Source organism: Branchiostoma belcheri, unplaced genomic scaffold (genome assembly GCF_001625305.1).
Source record: "Branchiostoma belcheri isolate BF01 breed outbred unplaced genomic scaffold, Haploidv18h27 scaffold57, whole genome shotgun sequence".
NCBI classification, from domain to species: domain Eukaryota; kingdom Metazoa; phylum Chordata; class Leptocardii; order Amphioxiformes; family Branchiostomatidae; genus Branchiostoma; species Branchiostoma belcheri.
Genome location: NW_017804209.1, coordinates 954,507 through 973,531, shown reverse-complemented (window position 1 = coordinate 973,531; position 19,025 = coordinate 954,507). Strand labels below are relative to the sequence as shown.

The window sequence follows — 19,025 nt, the reverse complement described above, 5'->3', positions numbered from 1 at the left end:
GAAGAATCTGCCCGGTAACATACCTGAAAGCGTATGTATCAAGAACTAGAAGTTTTCGTTTGTGCGACAGTATTCTGTTTAGAGCTCTTGTGGAGCCACACCAGGCGGTATCTACGTCTACCATCGCTAGATGGCTAAGAACTGTGTTACAAGAGGCCGGGATCGACACCTCAAGGTTCACCGGACACTCAACTAGAGGGGCGTCTGTCTCTGCTGCGGCACGACAAGGCGTATCAACCAAGGACATTCTAGCAGCAGCTAATTGGTCTACAGCTTCTACTTTTAAGAAATTCTACAACAGACCGGTGGGGTCAGCTTCATTCGGAAGAACGTCCTGGCCTCAGCAGCTACAAATCTCACCTGAAGTATTCTGTCTGCCTGACATAAGAGGGAATGCGGTAGACAAATACAAATTGTCCAAACCTAGTGATGGGCAGGTGTAGTTGTCTCCGCATCCCTCGTTGTCAGGCAGACACCCTCCCTGACTGGTGCGGTTCTCCACGAGTTCCGGCACGACCCATCCCGAGAGGGCTTCGGCCAGGTGGAGCTGAAAAACTTTAGACTGGTGCGCATGCGCAGGGAGGGTGACCCTTCAACTTTGGGCGATACCAACTAGAGTCTACACGGGGGTGGACAGGCTCAATCACCTGAAGTATTCTGTCTGCCTGACAACGAGGGATGCGGAGACAACTACACCTGTCCATCACTAGGTTTGGACAATTTGTATTTTTCTGCAGGTTTGGGAGTCAGTAGGTCTGGTCATCGTAGATGAACAGGCTTTATTGTATATTAGATATGTCCTTACACATTATGTCTTAGGTGCAGGAGTTTTAGTACTGTAGAGGTTTACTCCCCATGTTTCCTGCAGGTGTTGGAGTCGGTGGGTCTGGTGGTGACAGATGCCGTCGTGCTGCTGGACAGAGAGCAGGGCGGGAAACAGAAGCTGAAGGAGGCTGGGATAGAACTCAAGGGGTAAGGAATTAAGAATCATCATCAGTACTCCTTTTTTTTTATTGCCCAAACAGTACCCTGCAGTTGCAGCCTTTAACGGCTGAATTGATGCAGGGTATCACATAATAATCAAGACAAATCATAACAATCAAATAATACACATGATACGCCAAAAAAAAGCAGTTACTCAAGCAACTGGATATGATTTTGAAAACGTCAGACGTTTCAGCTAGTATCCACTAGCTTTCGTCAGTGACTGAGAGACCAGAGGGGAAAACAGGTTTATAAGCACAACCTATTGATTGATATGCAAATAAAGTGAAGACAAATTTTTGGAAGTCGAAAAAGGAACAAAAGTCAGACAAGTCAAGACAAGATGATGCAAATTAGTCTGAAAGCTCCTGTTATACAGAACAGGAGCTTAAGTGTTGTCTGTTCTCGGGGCTGGGAGTGCCAAATCAAGTGCCGGAAAGATCGACCCGTAGCCCCCCTTCCCTGTTGAGGGTGGGGTTGTACATTCTTTCATATATTGCCTCTTTAACACCCCGTTCCCACCAGCGTGTTTCGCGGTCTAAGATATCCGTGGACTCGAGTTTGAAAGAGTGACCCTGGTTGTGTTGTAGGTGGTGGAAAATAGCTGAGGAGTAGCCGTTGGCACTAGGTCGGCAATGTTCTTTGTATCTTACTTTGAGCGGTCGACTTGTCTCTCCGATGTAGGTGTTGTTACAATTGGGCTCCTCACATTTGAGTCTGTAAATAACATTCGCCTTGGTACCAGTTGCTTGAGTAACTGCTTTTTTTGGCGTATCGTATTACCTGGATGTCTAACCTTCATCGACGAATACACATGATAACACATAATATTTGCTCCTCAATTTTTTTTTTTGTGGAGCTGTCACAAGGGTCTGTGCAGCTCTCCCCAAAATCCTAGCATCTTTCCAAAATGTTCAAATTTAGCCTTTTCTCTTAGTATTTTCATGAGAATTCACTAATTTTTCATCAACCTCTTAGGGAGCACTTCCCTGCTAAGAATTTTTGGGGAGACCCGTGGCATCTATACTACATCCCAGTAAACCCTATCCCCCCCGCAGCATCTGTGGAACAGCCCAGCTGCTGGAGATCCTGCGGAGACATGAGAAGATTCCGGAGTCGGTAGCGGAGCAGGTGCGAGACTTTGTCAGGAACAACAGCTTCCTGCCGGGGCTGGAGCCGCCCGTTAAAAAGTCTAGAAAGGTACAGTTAAGGCCACACCAATTTAATTTGTCGGTTCTCGGATTTTTCAGAAAAAATATGAAGCTACAGGGCGAAAAAAAAATGAAAATAAAAACAGGACTAGGCATCCTATTATGCTACGATAGGAGCCATGAAGGCAACACAGAAGGCTGGGTTAATGTTTAAACAACGAATTTTGAACTTTTAATCAAACCACTGCATTGATAGATGGAAAAACTGCAACAACTAGGAAGAAAAGGATTTTCCTCAACTGTTGGGAGCATTTTTGAGCTGATTCAGAACCAAAATCTTTTTTTTTTTTGCAAATCAGAAAAAAATGAAGAGGGGAATCTGAGAACCAACAAATTAAATTGGGATTAATAAGATGTTATGCTGGGTTTTCTGCCTTCCTTTTTTTTAGGATTCAAGATGTCTTTATTGAGCACATCGACAGAATGTATTTTCTAAGATATGTAGATACTACAAGTCCTAAAAGTCAATACACAGCCAAACCTTACAGGGCTGATAAGTCTCCATCCTCCCATCTGCAGGTCCTGAGTTACAGAGAACGAGGCGATCTCTGTCAGCATCCCGTTGCTAGGCAACTGTTCAGCATCATGGAGAAGAAGAAGTCCAACCTGGCCGTGTCAGCTGACCTCTGCACGGCCGAGCAAGTTCTGCAGGTTACAACTTGTTGTTGTTTATTTGTTTACCGGTATTGTTATTTAGCTGGCAGATCATGTAATGCTGTCTTTTTGTTTTGCCAAGAAGGTTTTCATTGATGTTTTTGTGTGTATGTGCGTCAACACAATAATTCAAGACGTTTTTGATAGATTGTCTCAATATTTGATAGGTGGGTAGGTCTTCATGAGACCTCAGTTTCAGTTTCAGTTTTATTCGCACTTTAAAATAAAATGTAACAATACAGATACAAGAAAATATAAATGAAATGTAACAGTGCAGGGAGGCCGGAAGCATAAAAATGCTTATGAGGAGGCCTCCCTTCATAACGTGATTAACAATTCAAATAAATCGGATAAATAAGAAATAACTTTGGTAACGGGTAAATGAAACAAAACAATAAAATACAATACAATACAATACTATCTACAACAACGAAAAGTAGTAATGAAAAGTAGTAAACAAGGAAACTTAAACAAGAATGTGTGGGGTTATTTATGAAAGCTACTTTAGTATGATTTTGGCCCCCCCCCCTGGTGGCTTGTAATGGTACTGCAGCTGAACTTTTTGATATGCTAGGGTCACGAAATTTGGATGGTACATGTAGGTAGCTCTTGGGCTAGGGAAAATGTGATGTAGGTTTTGGCTCCCTAGCAGCTTGTTTATAGTTGTTGTTGTTTCCAGCTTGCTGACCAGGTTGGACCACACATCTGCATGCTGAAGACCCACGCAGACATCATGACTGACTTCAGCACTGAGTTTGTGCAGAGTCTTACAGAGCTGGCCGACAGGCACCAGTTTATCATCTTTGAGGACAGGTAACTTTTATACTCACCTTACAGGTGAGGTACCAAGGTAACAGTTACTCAAGCAACTGGATAGATTTTGAAAAGGTCCGAGGGGGAGGGGGGGTTCAAGTAGCATATCACTACCTTTCGTGAGTGACTATTGAGATTTGAGATCTGTAGTCAACAGTCGTCTACCCATCCAAAAACTATGAATTGACATGTAAACATTTTCAACCGTTTTCAAAAACAGTTGATTGAGTAACTGTTACTTTGGTATCTTATTACCTGGATGTCTAACCTGATTGCTATATGTAGATGATGATGAGGTAGTTTACCCTGATAAAATCACAGCCAGTGCTGTGGTGTTTGAACCAACTACAGGCTGTACACAACTGTTTGTGTTACAGGAAGTTTGCTGACATCTGGAGCACGGTGCAGCAGGTCAGGGGGCAGTCAGAGGTCAGGGGTGGGAGACAGGTTGGGGGTGAAAGGTCAGGGTTCATACCTAACCCCTCTGTGCCGTTTGTGTTGCAGGAAGTTTGCAGACATCGGGAGCACGGTGCAGCACCAGTACCGGGACGGGCTGTACCACATCGCCGACTGGGCGCACCTCACCAACGCTCACGCTCTGCCGGGCAGCGGCGTGCTGGAGGGACTCAAACAGGTCAGGGGTCAGGCAGGGGTCAGACACAGGTCAGAGGTAAAAAGTCAGGAGTCATAACACGTATTTAGTGCACCTCACCAACGCTCATGCTCTGCCAGGCAGCAGTGTGCTGGAGGGACTCAAACAGGTCAGGGTCGGGTTAGAGACAGGTCAGGGTCGGGAGACTGGTCAGGTCAGACAGGTCAGGGGTTAGAGACAGGTCAGGGGTGGGAGACAGGTCATGGCTCAGACAGGTCACAGGTCAGGAAGGGTCAGGGTGGGAGACAGGTCAGGGGTCAAGGGTCAGGAGTCAGAACATTTCCCAGGGCAGGTCTGGAATCAGGGCTTCGTTGGGTTGTTTTCTTGCAAACTTTGGGGAGGATTTTCAATGAACATTGAAAGTGATGGTGGTTGGTTGGTATGGATAAGCAACGGGTTTACCATAGTTAATGATTGCAGGTTAACCAGGCAATAGTTAATGATTGTATGTTGACTAGGCCATAATTAACAATAGTCAATGATTTCAGGTTGGCCTGGATAAGAAGAGAGCCTGTCTGCTGATTGCTGAGATGAGCTCAAAAGGAAACCTGGCAACAGGAGACTATACTAAAGGTAATTGTCTTCGTCAGAAGGACTATGAAATTGTCTCGCCGGAGTGTGGGGAACTGCGGATTTTGCGATATAACTCTGGAAGGCATGATTCGACGTCCATGATTTTTGGCAGGCAGATTACCGCTGTTGAGGCCAAAGTCAAGTACAAGTTTCGGCTTCGTGGGGGGTCCGTGCGTCACGTTAGTGCACCTTTTGTGTTTGTGGCTTGTTAGCAAGATAACTCAAGTATTTGTAAAATGTTGATTATAATTCTTGGTGTGTTGCTTACTATTGTCGGGACCAAGGTTAAGTTCGTTACTGAGCTTCGTGGGGGGTTTTGTTGTGACTACAGGGGGCATTTTGTTAATTTTTCTTGTGAGCAGGATAACTTTTGTATGTGTAAATGGAAGTTAATGAAATTTGATAGGCATGTTACTGTGGTGGTCTCCAAGATTGAGTTCAAAGATGAGAGTCGTGGAAGTCGTTATGTCCCCGTAATAGGACCTTTTGTGTTTAGAAATCCCCCACCTACATCTGCTTGGAGACAGCCGACAGCTGGATATAGCCGGGGAACCCCATAATGGGATGGGATCAAATGACGTTACATTGAGGGATTGTACTATAACTTCAGCAGGGGGAGGATAGGTTGGACATATGTCAGGTTATTTTCTACGGCCACACCAAGTAATTGCTATGGATGACGTCCACTGGAGACCTTAAATCTAATTACCTTAAATTTAAGGCAAGCGCGCAATAAAAACACGAAGGGCCGAAAAACGAGATGCCTAGATTTGGAATATACTAACTGTAGAAGTACAAATGTTAGGACACAAAGAACACAAGAAACAAGTCTTCTATTTGTCATAAAGACAAATTAACAAAACAGCAGTAGTCACCCTGTTCTGATTCTTTCCTTTATAACATCTTCTCTTATTATATTTTGCGGCGCTGTCGTGACACTTTCAACACAGTAAGAATTTCTTGAACGTTTTTTTTCCAGTAACAGTCCAAACTCAAATAACGTAGGGGGGGGGTGTGGCAACACGGGTGACGACGCATCTGTATAATCTGCGGCAAACCGTTTCAGGGTGTTCTGTACCATAAAAATAGTACAGAGATTCTTTTGTTCTTTAGACCAAATTGATTATTAACTAGAAAGGCCAATATTTGCCTTTGGAGCAAACACAGCGATGGGTTCACCACATTTTACGACATGGCAGGGAAAGAATGAGAAACACAAGGGAAAACAATGATTTACATTGATATAACTATAATATGAAGTAAAATACAACTAAAACAACAGTTGGATAGCCATTCCCTACTTTATTGGTTAGGATTTTTAATTGCATAATGCAAACTGTTAATTTTCAAAATTGAAAAAAAACGTCCATGCCCCGCATTCCAATGCTGGAGCAGGAAAGCTTGAAATACCTACCAAAACACTTGAATACAGACATACTGTCAGTATAGAAATGCTCTGTGCAGGTGTTAATCAAGTTAAATCCCAACAGCCAATCAGCAAGAAATGCTCTGTGCAGGTGGAAATGCTCTGTGCAGGTGTTAATCAAGTTAAATCCCAACAGCCAATCAGCAAGAAGTATAGAGGAAAGCTGCATGCCTATTGGTTGATGCCCTGCATTCCATTGTGATGACTCATGCCCAAACGTGGTAAACAAGGCACACTAACACAGTAATACATTTGCTATAACACAGCCAAAAAACTCAAATAAAACCATTCTAAAAGCCTGTATCACAATAATTTAAAAAACGCCTAGGGGTATTTGCCCACTGTACCTCCATACCAAATTTCAGGACCTTGGGCCCTAAAATGAAGAAGCTGAAACCACTTCGTGGTGTGGTGAACCCATAAAAAGAGTGAAGAATACGCATGTTAATTTCTCTAGAACGATGTACCTCTGACGAAGACATGAGATCTCCGACCTCTAGTTTCTCTTTATTTCGATACCCTTTAGCCAAAAGACTAGTCTTCCAGAGTTCACTAAAAGTACTTACAGCACCTCCGTGTGTTCCATGGTACTGTACCTTCGATGTGTTCCATGGTACACTTTGATGTATTCTATGGTACCTTTGATATGTTCCTTGGTACCCTTTTTTGTGTACTCCATGGTACCCATTGTACCATTGATATGTTCCATGGTACCTTGGATGTGTTCAAAAGTACCTTTAATGTGTTCCATGGTACCCTTTGATGTGTTCTATGGTACCCTCTGAAAGTATGATACATTTTATGTTCTCCATCTGTTGCAGCAACTGTGAAGATGGCCGAGGAACATAAAGACTTCGTGGTGGGATTCATCAGCCAATCACAGCTCACGGAGGACCCCACCTTCATTCACATGACACCAGGTCAGAGGTCATGACCTCGGGTTCTCTCAAAATGCTTTTCTTATGTTTTTGACCTTGATAGATCCTGTGAGAAGGCACACCAGCCCCAAAATGTAACTAAATGTAGAAAGTTCTAGAATCTTCTGAACTTAAACATATTGGGTTACCTTTGCAGGAGGAAAACATATTGTTTTTGCTGTTTCTTCCTCTTCTTCTCCAAACAAATAAGGTCAATGACCTGAACCAGACATCTGTCCCCATGGTAACTAGTGTTGGGTTACATCATGTTGCAATTTTATAGCAGGAGGGATTTAGACTCCTGTCATCATATACATGTTATATATGCATATATAAATGTGTTTGAGTAACAGAGCAGACCATATGTGAAGGTAAACATTATGCATTTGCTTTACCTTTCTAGTTAAATTTTTTAAAAATTTTTGCTGCAGGTGTCCAGTTGTCGGGGTCAGGTGATGGCCTGGGTCAGCAGTACGTGTCGCCGTGGGATGCCGTGGTCACCAGGAGAGCAGACGTCATCATCGTGGGGAGGGGGGTGTACAAGGTCGGTGGGGAGGGGGGTGTACAAGGTCGGTGGGTTTTGTCATTGTGGGGAGGGGGGTGTACAAGGTCGGTCAGCATTTGGTGTAAAACATAGTTCAAGAGCCTTTTTGATGCCATAGAGGCAGTGGGTTGTTAGTCCACTGTGTTTCTTGGCATATCTTATTACCTGGATGTCCAACCTTCACCGACGTACATGACATAGTTTCTTGGTCTTAACTGATGCATGTTGACCCCATATTGTTGGCAGATGACAAGTGTAATCAAGGTTAAATTATATTTAACCTCCTTGGTGTAATGTTGTGTTCTTTGTTCTGACTCCTGTGTCCTCCCCTCCCCATGTGCCTGTAGGATCCAGACCCAGCCAGTGCAGCCCAGCGGTACCAAACAGCAGCCTTCGAGGCATATCAACATCGACTGGCAAACTGACGACACAGTCACTTCCGTCATGCAATCATCGTACGATGGCCATTCTTAGGATATCATCCTTTTGTACTGCACAATTCAACTGTCTTGTAGTGAAGAAAGGCTAGTCTCCACCAGACATCTTTGCAGGCTGAATAACTAGTAGAAATCGGACTAAAAAGAATGTAGCTGGCCAGGGGAGTTGGCAGGCAAACTGGACCCTCTATGGCTGGCAAACTCCTCTTGCCAGCTACATTCTTTTTAGTCCAATTTCTACTATTTATTCAGCCTGAAAAAGAGTCTGGTGGAGACTCAAAAAAGGCAGTCTTACTTAGATCCTTGTTGGTGGTTGGTTCTGTCAAAGACTGTTCCAAAATCCTACAACCTCTACCACGCCACATCCCTCTGCTACCTAATCTTCAAGCAGATATTTTCAAATTGGTGGCTGCTAGAGAGTATCCATTACCCATCCGATGGCTAATGGACACTCCTCTGGCCAGTGGATACTGCCTTGTCACCGTATGCTCTGCTTGGAGATTACTGCTACTCGGAAGTGTACAGTCTTGCCCAGTGTGAAACATGTAGAAGTAAAGGCAGCTTTATTCATATATAAAGTCTTAAACAAAGTGTAATCATACATGTACATGAAACAAGAATCCTGTACAAGAAACGACTGACGAAACAAGAATCGTGTACAAGAAATTACTTAAAATAACCTGTCAGAAAACATACCGATAAGAAGTGCCTGCTCCTATGGACAATATGGAAATACTGAATGTAACACACTAATTTAGGGATATTTGCAGTGGTGAAGCTTCTGTAAGACTATTATTAATAGGGTGCTAAAGATGTACTGAACATTGCTTTCAAATATACTTTTATAAACTGCTCATTATGGCTCTTTTTTGTATGTTCACTCTTTCTACTACTATTGAATGGAGGGGGGTCTAATCTTGTCCTTACCTGACTTGTGCCCAGCATGTTCACATGTCACAGGGTTTCGCAAGTAGCAAAAAAGGGGCATATCAAAAACTCAACTGACGCATTGTATCTTTATAATGCGTCTTTACAATCCTATCAGCAAATTTTCAAAACCATTCTTGCAGGTCGAATAATCTTTGTGAAGCGTGTCCCTTTTACTCCCCTATAGACACAGCAGAACTACATTTTTATTTTAGTCATGTCTGTTACTTTGCTGCATCTTTTTTTGTGTCGGGTTCAAATCGGAGGCCCTTTTTTTCCAGCCCTGCAGCTGTATTCATTACTATTACAAGCACTGTAGAGGCACCACCAAAAGCATAGACTTTCAATTTCTCTGCCAAAAAAAAAGGCTGACTAAAATCCTGCATTCATGTACTTTTTTAAAGACTGTTCTCCAAAACCCCTTACCTGCATAGATACGTACATCTATGTATACAACTACACTGTACAAAGTGATCTGGTTTTCACTGCTGCCAACTTCTGTATACAAATTAACTCCGCTTTGTCTTGAAGCTCTCTTCTAGATGTCTGTTCTGAAGCAGTTTACAATATGGACTTCAGTTTTATAGACTAACATTCAGTACATTTGTGTCTCAGTGTTTCATAGCGTTTTTCTTAAAAAAAAAAAAACATTTGTGAAAGAAGTTCATCAGTCAATGTTTAATGGCAACGTAAGGTAAAAGAGGATTGCAATAAAATATTTTTTCCTGACACTCAATTTTTTTCCCCATTTTTACATCAAAGAAATCCCCAGAACACCACAAGTACTAGAATGACCCGTGCTGTTCCTCTGTCTTGTCTAAGCTCTACGATAGTTAAGTAAGTAAGCGGAAGAAGTCTCTCCCTTTTCCTTAAAGACAAAGTCTCCTTCTTAATGTCCAGCCAGTCTTGCGTGTGGCCGTGAATATCTGAGAACTTACCCATAAAATAACGCTTCGCTCCAGTTCCAAACAACATGCCAGCCTGCGCCACATGTCAGTCGTGCTCGCCACATGGTGTGTCCAGCTGTTTCCTAGTAGTACCATACTCGTTTTTTTTTCTGGATTGTTTTTTTTTTGTTTTGTCTTCAATTTCTTTTAAGATTAATGTTAATATTGACAATAGCATGATATCAGACGACAGGCAATCACTTGACAAGACAGCGCTCGAAGTACGTTGATCCTACGTATCCCCCCCGCATGGACTTGGACACGTTCTGTTCGAAGAGTCGCCTGTTGCTCCGCAGGACCTCCGCCGCGTCCTTGTTTAACGGGTCGTCTGGATTCGGCTCCTGAAGGGGGAGGGGGGCACATCAGCAACACAGAGAAACTTCTATTTAGGCCACACCAATTTTGATTTGTTGGTTCTCGGATTCGCCTTTTCATTTTTTTCTGATTTGCAAAAAAATTCTGGTTCTTAATCAACTCAAATATGCTCATATTTTGCCCCCAACAGTTTAGAGAAGTCCTTTTCTTCCTAGTTGTTACAGTTTTTTTTCAATCTATCAATGCAGTTGTTTGATTAAAAGTCCAAAATTCATTGTTTACATATTAAACCAGCCTTTTGTGTTGACTTCATGGCTCCTATCGAGCATTTGGGCTATAAATAAAAGGATGCCTAGACCTGTTTTTATTTATTTTTTCTGAAAAAAAGTCAAGAACAAGAACAAATACTGCAGTTATTAACCCTCCACTTACCAGGAACAAATACTGCAGTTATTAACCCTCCACTTACCAAGAACAAATACTGCAGTTATTAACCCTCCACTTACCAAGAACAAATACTGCAGCCCGTAGATGATTGAGTTAATCGTCAAGACAGGTTTCCAGTCTTCCCTGGATGACGAGAAATAGGAACATGATTATTGATGCGAAAATAAGTACATGTAATGGTGTGGCCACAAATCAGCTGTCGGCCAATCAGAAAACTGCCTATATGTTGTTTTTGGGTAACTTAAGTCTTAACACTTGTGCCAATAAGGCAACCTCAGTCAGCTTCATAAGCAAGACTTCGAATTTGCCAAAGGCATTGTAACATATATTATATGCTTGCAGGACGGTCTCTGTGTTATTGAATTGAATGATCTTTATTCAAGTTTTATTGGGAAAGGGACTCACAGGCCTGGTTATCCCAAATTGTGCCCAACATACAATATACACTATAAAATTAGAGAGTTTAATGTATCTTCTTGTCCATATGGGTTACATGATGGACAGTAGTTATGCTATCACCTGTAATGTTGATAGTAATCGATGGGATGACAAAATTAAAGTTTAAACATATAAAACTAACTTTATACACTAATCAGTATTGTGTGCATGCTAGATCTATCCTTTACAAAACAGTTAAACATACAAAAACTCACCTCAGAATATTTAAGCAGACGTTTCCTTCTAGATCGATGTTTGGGTGGTAAACCATCGTCTCACATTTGACCTTGGGGGGTTCGTGGGGGTAGCCCTGTCCGACCTTGAAGGACAAATTGTCACAAGTCAAAACTGAGAAATGGATCAATGAGTGTTACAAATTTCTTTCTCATTAAGGCCACACCAATTTAATTTGTTGGTTCTCGGATTTTTTCAGAAAAAATATGAAGCGACAGGGCGAAAAAAATAAAAATAAAAACAGGTCTAGGCATCCTATTATAGGCTTAAATGCTACAAAATGAGCCATGAAGTCAACACAAAAGGCTGGGTTAAAATTTAAACATTGAATTTTGAACTTTTAATCAAACCACTGCAATGATAGATGGGAAAACTGTAACAACTAGGAAGAAAAGGACTTTCCTCAACTGTTGGGGCAAAACATGAGCATTTTTCAGTTGATTCAGGACCAGAATCAAATTTTTTTTTTTTTTTTGCAAATCAGAAAAAAACGAAGAGGCGAATCCGAGAACCAACAAGTTAAATTGGTGTGGCCTAAGTGTACATGTACATGTACAGATCAACAGCTATGGTCCTGGACTGACCAAAATAGCATATCTTATACTTATAGGCAAAGTATGATTACAAGTATCAATGTTGTTATGAAGATGTCTAAAAAAGTAGAGTATCATAGTTTCGGACTTTCTCCATACCACAACACTGGTGGGCAAAACTTACCTTAAAGCTAAACACAAATCTGCCACCCTTGTAGAAACCCTGAAAAACAAGATTTTCACTGTGAGGACTGGAAAATTACCAGAAATGTACGACAATGACAATAACAGCCAGGACTGTGTTTACCTCATTTGCCATGGTAACCAGCTTGTTTGTTTACCTCAACAGACATGACAATAAGCTTGCTTGTGAACCTTATGAGGCATGATAATGAACTTGCTAGTTTGTTTGTTTCTGGTATGATAATGAGCTTATTTGTTTGTTTACCTCATCAGGCATGATAATGAGCTTGAAGTTGAGGAGGTCATCAGGGTCGGGAAACTCCGTTTGACACGTCTTCGGCAGCTGCAGCTCGTTAATGTCTGAGACAACGGAAATTAACGACATCATTCAAAGGCAATATTCAAAACAGTGGCATCATTTTCCAACATTGCTTTCGGGGGCAATTGATTAGCCTAACTGTGGGGCAAGTAGCTAGTAGTACGTAGGTGGAGTATATTTGTAGTCGGGCTGTTCAACCTGAAATCAACGCAATTTGCAAGCAGCAAAATTTCTGAAGATGAACATTTTTACCATTGACAAATTAGCATGATAATTGACAATAAAGCAAATAAAATAATAAAATAGTTTTATAAATCCTCTTTACTTAAGTACCAGACTTTTCAGATCCACCATTTTTCATCAGTAACTAAGAATTTTGGTTTCCATATTCCAAAACAAGATGCTGTTTTCAACAATAGATTGTAGAGATTTTATGATCCGGTAAAATGCCGGCACCGGCGTTGCCTTCTAATTCTTTATTTAGAAGTAGTAGACGTTTGGCGTATGTCAATAACATGGTACTGACACCAGTACTGTCCTTGACACATTGTTGGTTTTGTGTACTTCCCAGCTAGAAATAATTCGTGCATAATCATGCCCCCCACCCCGCACCGAAAACTACTGTAAATTGTATGTTGTGTGTATAATTTGCATTATGAGTCAAATATGACGTCTTCGCCTGCTCTCTATAGTTACGTCGCAGCAGTTTGGACAGTTTCTTCCTATAGAAACTGAACAAAGTTTGATCTGTTGAGCATATCTCTAGCTTTAGTTTAAAAACAGAGAACGGACGGCAGAGATCCATAATGAATTCCTCAAAACGTTTGGGTAAGTTTTTCTGGGCCAGCAGTTTGCTGGATGTCGGTCCCACCTTTGGTTATGCGGAGTTGTGCTGCCGACGCTCTCTTGGTCCCGGTTTTCTGTCCCCCGACCTCTCCGTCTTTCTTCTGTTGTTTAAGGGAGAACAGCTTGATCATTTTGCCCTAGTTCAATCCTATTTTCGCCCGTCGATGAGGATTTTTCGCTGCCGACTTCCCAAATTTTCCACCAGTGACGAACGGACGCCCCGCTGCATTCTGGGACACGCCGGGTCAAAGGTCATCAGGATTCTTCGGCGGAATTTTCGGACGACTCGAAAAATTTTAGACCGGAAAAAATTAAACAAAGATCAGCACAAACCATGGTGAGTTTGTCAAAGTAATAGTGAGTTTATTGTTCACTCTCATTACTGTTTACTTGGTAACATGTGCAGGATCTGTCCCTACATTTATCTACTATTATTTTCCGCTGGGTGCCCTACATGTTACGTTACATGTAACCAAAACAAGCGGTGCTTGACTGAGCCATAATTTCTCAAGAAATTGTCTTGATATCTGGATATCTAGCTAAAATTGGCAGACATCGGAGAAAAGTAATGCAGCATTTGGAGATATCTTCAAATTCACTTGAATACACCTGTTTCACCCTCCCTTCCTCTTGTATATTGTGGAGAATTCTAACATGTAAACAAACCTCTTATGTTGATATTAAAAGAGGTTTAGACCCAATTGTGGCAAATACTTTATGTGCATTTAGATATTAAGGTCTTAAGTACCTGTTACCCATTTTTAATCAGTTGTAATGGAAACCTTAATATAAGCTGTACATATTGGAATTTTTAAATATTTATGAAAAGGACTTATTTTATGTAAATGATATCTTTTATTTTTATTTATTCACATATATTTATTGAGTATTTGGCAAAAAGCACAGATTATATCATTATGACACCTTTTAGTCAACATAATGCCTCTTACACGTTTTAGAAAGTACCATGTATTGTAATGAAACCCACAACTCAGCAAAATGGTTTTAACCTGAATAAACCATTCATTCATTCATTCATTCATCCATTCATTCATTCATTCATTCATTCATTCATTCATTCATTCATTCATTCACTCACTCACTCACTCACTCACTCACTCACTCACTCACTCACTCATCCATTCATTCATTCATTCATCCATCCATCATTCACTCATTCATTCATTCATTCCACAAAGCTCCACAAGCGACAGCAGGTGTTATCAGAGAGTGAGAGTAACTGGGACAGCAGTGATGAGGAGAAGTCATCGGTTATCGAGACGCCGCGGGCGACAGAACCGCAAAAAGACATGTTCACAGCCAAAACAGCAGGTACATGTACACATTTCTGGGCGCCCGCAAGCCCTTTTCTGTAGAGCGTAATCGGCCGTTTTAATTCTACATAGAGCGTAGACGGACCGCTCTTAGATTTAAATTCAACGTAGAGCGCAATTGGCACATTTTGCATACAGTGTAAGTCGGGTTTTAATTCTACATAATGCACTGTAGCCACCGTGTCTTGAAATTTATCGTAAAGCGTAATCACTACTGTAGCGTAGTACGTAGCCAGCTCTCAAAATCTAGCATAGAGCTTTGTTGGGACCCCCCATGCAGGCCCCCATTTCTAACCACCTGTCCCCTTATGATGAAAACATTCCTTATTTGTTCAATTGAAAGATACATGTTACGATTATTCATTGAATCAAAAACGCAGTCAATGTATCAGTTGATAGTTTGTTGAATTGGAAATGCGTGAAATAAACACATCTCTGTATTAAATTTTTACTTATTGTAAAAATTTCTTTCCAAAGGTGACCCGTCAAAAACTTCTCAGCCCAAACCAAGTCCTCGGCCGGACAGACAATCGACTGTGGGCAAGAACTCATCATCCACCAGGTGAGTAAATGTCACACTTGTGTCTCCACCAGGTGAGTAAATGTCACACCTGTGTCTCCACCAGGTGAGTAAATGTCACACCTGTGTCTCCAGCAGGTGAGTAGATGTCACACCTGTGTCTCCAGCAGGTGAGTAAATGTCACACCTGTGTCTCCACCAGGTGAGTAAATGTCACACCTGTGTCTCCACCAGGTGAGTAAATGTCACACCTGTGTCTCCACCTGGTTAGTAAATGTCACACCTGTGTCTCCACCAGGTGAGTAAATGTCCCACCTGTGTCTCTACCAGGTGAGCAAATTTCACACCTGTCTCCACCTGGTTAGTAAATGTCACACCTGTGTCTCCACCAGGTGAGTAAATGTCACACCTGTGTCTCCACCAGGTGAGTAAATGTCACACCTGTGTCTCCACCAGGTGAGCAAATTTCACACCTGTGTCTCCACCGGGTGAGTAAATGTCACACCTGTGTCTCCACCGGGTGAGTAAATGTCACACCTGTGTCTCCACCAGGTGAGTAAATGTCACACCTGTGTCTCCACCAGGTGAGTAAATGTCACACCTGTGTCTCCACCAGGTGAGTAAATGTCACACCTGTGTCTTTTTTACACCCATGGTTCCAACAGGTGAACAATTGTCATGACAGATACATTTTCTCATATTCCAGCAAATAAAAAATATTTAATTCTCATCTGAGAGTCTTATTTTTCTGTTTTTCAGCCAATCAGGAATGAAGTCAGGGATCAGTGTGTTCAATGACAGGGGTCGTCGGCATGACAACGAGGGTGAGAGTTATCCAATCAAGGACCGGCGAGCGAAGCCAGGAAAGGACCAACCGCCGTATGACTTCAAGGGGATCGTCGGACCAGGTAGCTGAATGAATGAATGAATGAATGAATGAATGAATGAATGAATGAATGAATGAATGAATGAATGAATGAATGAATGAATGAATGAATGAATGAATGAATGAATGAATGAATGGTTTATTGAGGTTGAAATCACTGGCGGCCATTTTGCTGAATTGTGGATTTCATTACAATACTTGGTACTTTCTAAAAGACAATGGTAGCATTCACATTCATGATATGAAATAAGTCCTTTTCATACTAAAATCCTTAACTTAATATCTAGCAGTATAAGGCTTGTCAGTCTCATTAATTGTCATAATGATAAGTATATTTTTTAATTGTGTTTACGTGAATGACCTTGACCTCTGACCTGTCCTGACAGATAAGCCATCACCCAGCAGACAGCCTCCTGGGAAGGGCAGGAAAGGTCACTCCTACGACCCTGACTCTGACCTTCAACCCAACAGCAGTGAAAATGCTGGTAAGAGTTCAGAGGTCATTATGTTTACCAAACAAAGTTTCTTCTTCTTCTCCAAACAGTGACCTTTGACCCAGACTGTCTGTCACCATGGTAACTGGTGTTTGGTTACATAATGTTGCAATTTTAGAGCAGGAGTGATTTAGACTCCTGTCACCATATTACTGGTATATGTGAATGTGTTTGAGTAAGAATCAACAGAACAGACCATATACAGGTAAACATAATGCATTTGCTTTGCAAATTGTAGATTTGTGTTTGCCTCTTTGTTTTTTTGTAGTGCTAGGGTGCCGGGATGACAATATAGCCTAGATATATATTTTTTGTTTGTTTATTTTGTTTGTATGTTTGTGTGTAGTGCTAGGGTCCTGGGATGACAATATAGCTTAGATATATGATTGTTTGTTTGTTTGTTTGTGTGTAGTGCTGGGGTCCTGGTATATACATGTATAATATAATATACATGTAGCTAAGCGAGATGTTTATTTGTTTGTATGTTTGTTTGTGTGCAGTGCTGGGGTCCTGGGACGACTCAGATGCAGAGGAAGAAACGTTGGCTGCCATCCGCGCCAACATCGCCAAGGACTCAGCAAAGTCGGGTCCGACAGACCCCAGTCCCCCCGCAGGATCCAACAACAGAAGGGACAGAAACAACGACAGAAACAACGACAGCGGCAGGGCAAAGGACAGGAAAGGTGGGAGGGCAGGGTCTGAAATACTATACTACATTTAGTAGTACTTTTTGCTAGGTTAGAGTCAGGTCCGACAGACCCCAGCCCTTCCGCAGGGTCCAACAGCAGGACGGACAAAAACAACAACAGCGTCAGGACCAAGGACAGGGAAGGTGGGAGGGCAGAAAAATACTACAATACCGGTAGTAGCACTTTATGCTAGTTTAGAGTCAGGTCCGACAGACCCCAGCCCCCCCCGCAGGGTCCAACAACAGGAGGGGCAGAAACAACGACAGCGGCAGGTCAAAGGACAAGAAAGGTGGGAGGGCATGGTTTGAAATATACTTACAATCATCATCATCATCCGTCGTCCCTGTCGGGCGGGGATACTACAATACTGATAGTACATGTAGCACTTTATGCTAGGTTGTTGCTAGATTACAAAAATAACGGCTTATGCTAGGTTGCTAGGTTAGAGTCAGGTACAAATGTAAGACAGACCCCAAAATTCTCTCATATAGAGCTTTCGACCAGTCACTCTGGTCTTCCTCAGCAGACTGACCCAGTGAAGCTTGTCATGTGGCTTCTTTGAAGTGTGACGTCAGCACTGGGTAAAAGGTATCTGGTAGACGATGTCGGCCCCTGTTGCTGTTAAGTGTAGCCTCCTTCACCCCTCTCAGGAAATAGTCTTGTTCGTTGTCCAAAATCCTTACAGTGTACTATTTTATGATATTTCTGATCACAGAGAAGGAAGACACTGGTCTGTGGCCAGGTAAGAAGGAAGACACTGGTCTGTGGCCAGGTAAGAAGGAAGACACTGGTCTGTGGCCAGGTAAGAAGGAAGACACTGGTCTGTGGCCAGGTAAGAAGGAAGACACTGGTCTGTGGCCAGGTAAGAAGGAAGACACTGGTCTGTGGCCAGGTCAGTCCAGCTATGTAAGACATTTTTTGTTTGACAGCTTAGAAGAAAGTGATGTAATAAGGTGTTTTTCTGACAGGTAAGAACTGTAGCCAGGTGAGCCCAGAAAATGAAAGTGATGTATTACTAGTATTAAAGAAGGAAGACACTGGGATGTGGCCAGGCCGGTCCAGAAAGTGAAAGTGATATAATTAGTGAAAGTGATTTAAAATGTTAAAACTTTTGTTTGACAGGTAAGAAGGAAGACACTGGTCTGTGGCCAGGTAAGAAGGAAGACTCTGGTTTGTGGCCAGGTAAGAAAGAAGATGCGGGTCTTTGGCCAGGCCGGTCCAGCGGCAGGAAGAAGAACCAGGAGCACCTCTCCATCTCCACCAGACAGCTGGTGCCCGAAGCAGAGGACTCTGGGAGCGAGACCAGGGCGGAACCTGACAGACCCGGGACAGAGATGGTCCCACAGTACTCCCCTGGGAACGAGAGCAGCAGGTGAGTCTGGGGTGGTGGGCGTGGCTTCTGTGGTTGCCATGGAAATGTTCTATGAGTGGAAATGTTATAGGCTCTTGCCATGAGGATATGTCTTACATAAATTAATCAGCCAATCAATTAATCAACTTAATTGAACAACAATAACTGTAACAGGTACAATGCTGGTATATGGCAAGTTGGTCAATGGTACAAAATTAATATCAGTATATAACTAGTCTAAAAACTATGTACACTCACCGCCACCAGAAACTAGTATATTAATGACAATTATGATAATAATCAGAATGCACAAGAGACACTACAAGTTTGTGTCTGAGGCAATACAATATT

General features: G+C 42.2%; 3 protein-coding genes across 4 annotated transcripts in view; 2 read left to right on the top strand and 1 right to left on the bottom strand.

Annotated features, from left to right (window-relative positions):
- The window catches only part of LOC109481688 (uridine 5'-monophosphate synthase-like), a 14,742-nt gene extending 6,396 nt beyond the window's left edge, over nucleotides 1–8,346 (top strand). The window contains exons 4-12 of the mRNA XM_019784275.1: nucleotides 869–972; nucleotides 2,043–2,184; nucleotides 2,715–2,846; nucleotides 3,529–3,662; nucleotides 4,167–4,296; nucleotides 4,803–4,887; nucleotides 7,135–7,233; nucleotides 7,662–7,774; nucleotides 8,122–8,346. Of these exons, the coding sequence (XP_019639834.1) occupies nucleotides 869–972; nucleotides 2,043–2,184; nucleotides 2,715–2,846; nucleotides 3,529–3,662; nucleotides 4,167–4,296; nucleotides 4,803–4,887; nucleotides 7,135–7,233; nucleotides 7,662–7,774; nucleotides 8,122–8,199 (1,017 nt within the window). The 3' untranslated portion in view covers nucleotides 8,200–8,346. The remainder of the gene's footprint in view (nucleotides 1–868; nucleotides 973–2,042; nucleotides 2,185–2,714; nucleotides 2,847–3,528; nucleotides 3,663–4,166; nucleotides 4,297–4,802; nucleotides 4,888–7,134; nucleotides 7,234–7,661; nucleotides 7,775–8,121) is intronic.
- A 402-nt stretch (nucleotides 8,347–8,748) lies between these two features.
- LOC109481709 (NEDD8-conjugating enzyme Ubc12) lies at nucleotides 8,749–13,636 on the bottom strand. The gene is made up of 6 exons (XM_019784302.1): nucleotides 13,426–13,636; nucleotides 12,501–12,595; nucleotides 12,237–12,275; nucleotides 11,501–11,604; nucleotides 10,907–10,970; nucleotides 8,749–10,426 (listed from the first exon to the last, which is right to left on the bottom strand). The coding sequence occupies exons 1-6, from the start codon at nucleotides 13,529–13,531 to the stop codon at nucleotides 10,283–10,285; spliced, it is 552 nt and encodes a 183-aa protein (XP_019639861.1). The 5' UTR covers nucleotides 13,532–13,636; the 3' UTR covers nucleotides 8,749–10,282.
- A 2-nt stretch (nucleotides 13,637–13,638) lies between these two features.
- Nucleotides 13,639–19,025, top strand: part of LOC109481690 (clumping factor B-like) — a 9,736-nt gene continuing 4,349 nt past the window's right edge. For both annotated transcript variants that reach the window (XR_002140918.1, XM_019784277.1), the window contains exons 1-6: nucleotides 13,639–13,737; nucleotides 14,600–14,732; nucleotides 15,212–15,296; nucleotides 16,014–16,162; nucleotides 16,527–16,625; nucleotides 17,135–17,317. Coding sequence is in view for 1 of the 2 variants with exons in the window: in XM_019784277.1 (XP_019639836.1) it covers nucleotides 13,735–13,737; nucleotides 14,600–14,732; nucleotides 15,212–15,296; nucleotides 16,014–16,162; nucleotides 16,527–16,625; nucleotides 17,135–17,317 (652 nt within the window). In the remaining variant the exon portion in view is untranslated. The remainder of the gene's footprint in view (nucleotides 13,738–14,599; nucleotides 14,733–15,211; nucleotides 15,297–16,013; nucleotides 16,163–16,526; nucleotides 16,626–17,134; nucleotides 17,318–19,025) is intronic.

What these genes read in the sequence shown, in the direction of transcription:
- LOC109481709 (XM_019784302.1), bottom strand. Translation starts at nt 13,531, where the DNA reads ATGATCAAGCTGTTCTCCCTTAAACAACAGAAGAAAGACGGAGAGGTC. An exon ending in ACAACTCCGCATAACCAAAG is followed by an intron (nt 12,596 to 13,425) that starts GTGGGACCGACA and finishes CCGTTGTCTCAG; the next exon opens with ACATTAACGAGCTGCAGCTG. An exon ending in GGCTGCAGTATTTGTTCTTG is followed by an intron (nt 10,427 to 10,906) that starts GTAAGTGGAGGG and finishes CTCCCCCTTCAG; the next exon opens with GAGCCGAATCCAGACGACCC.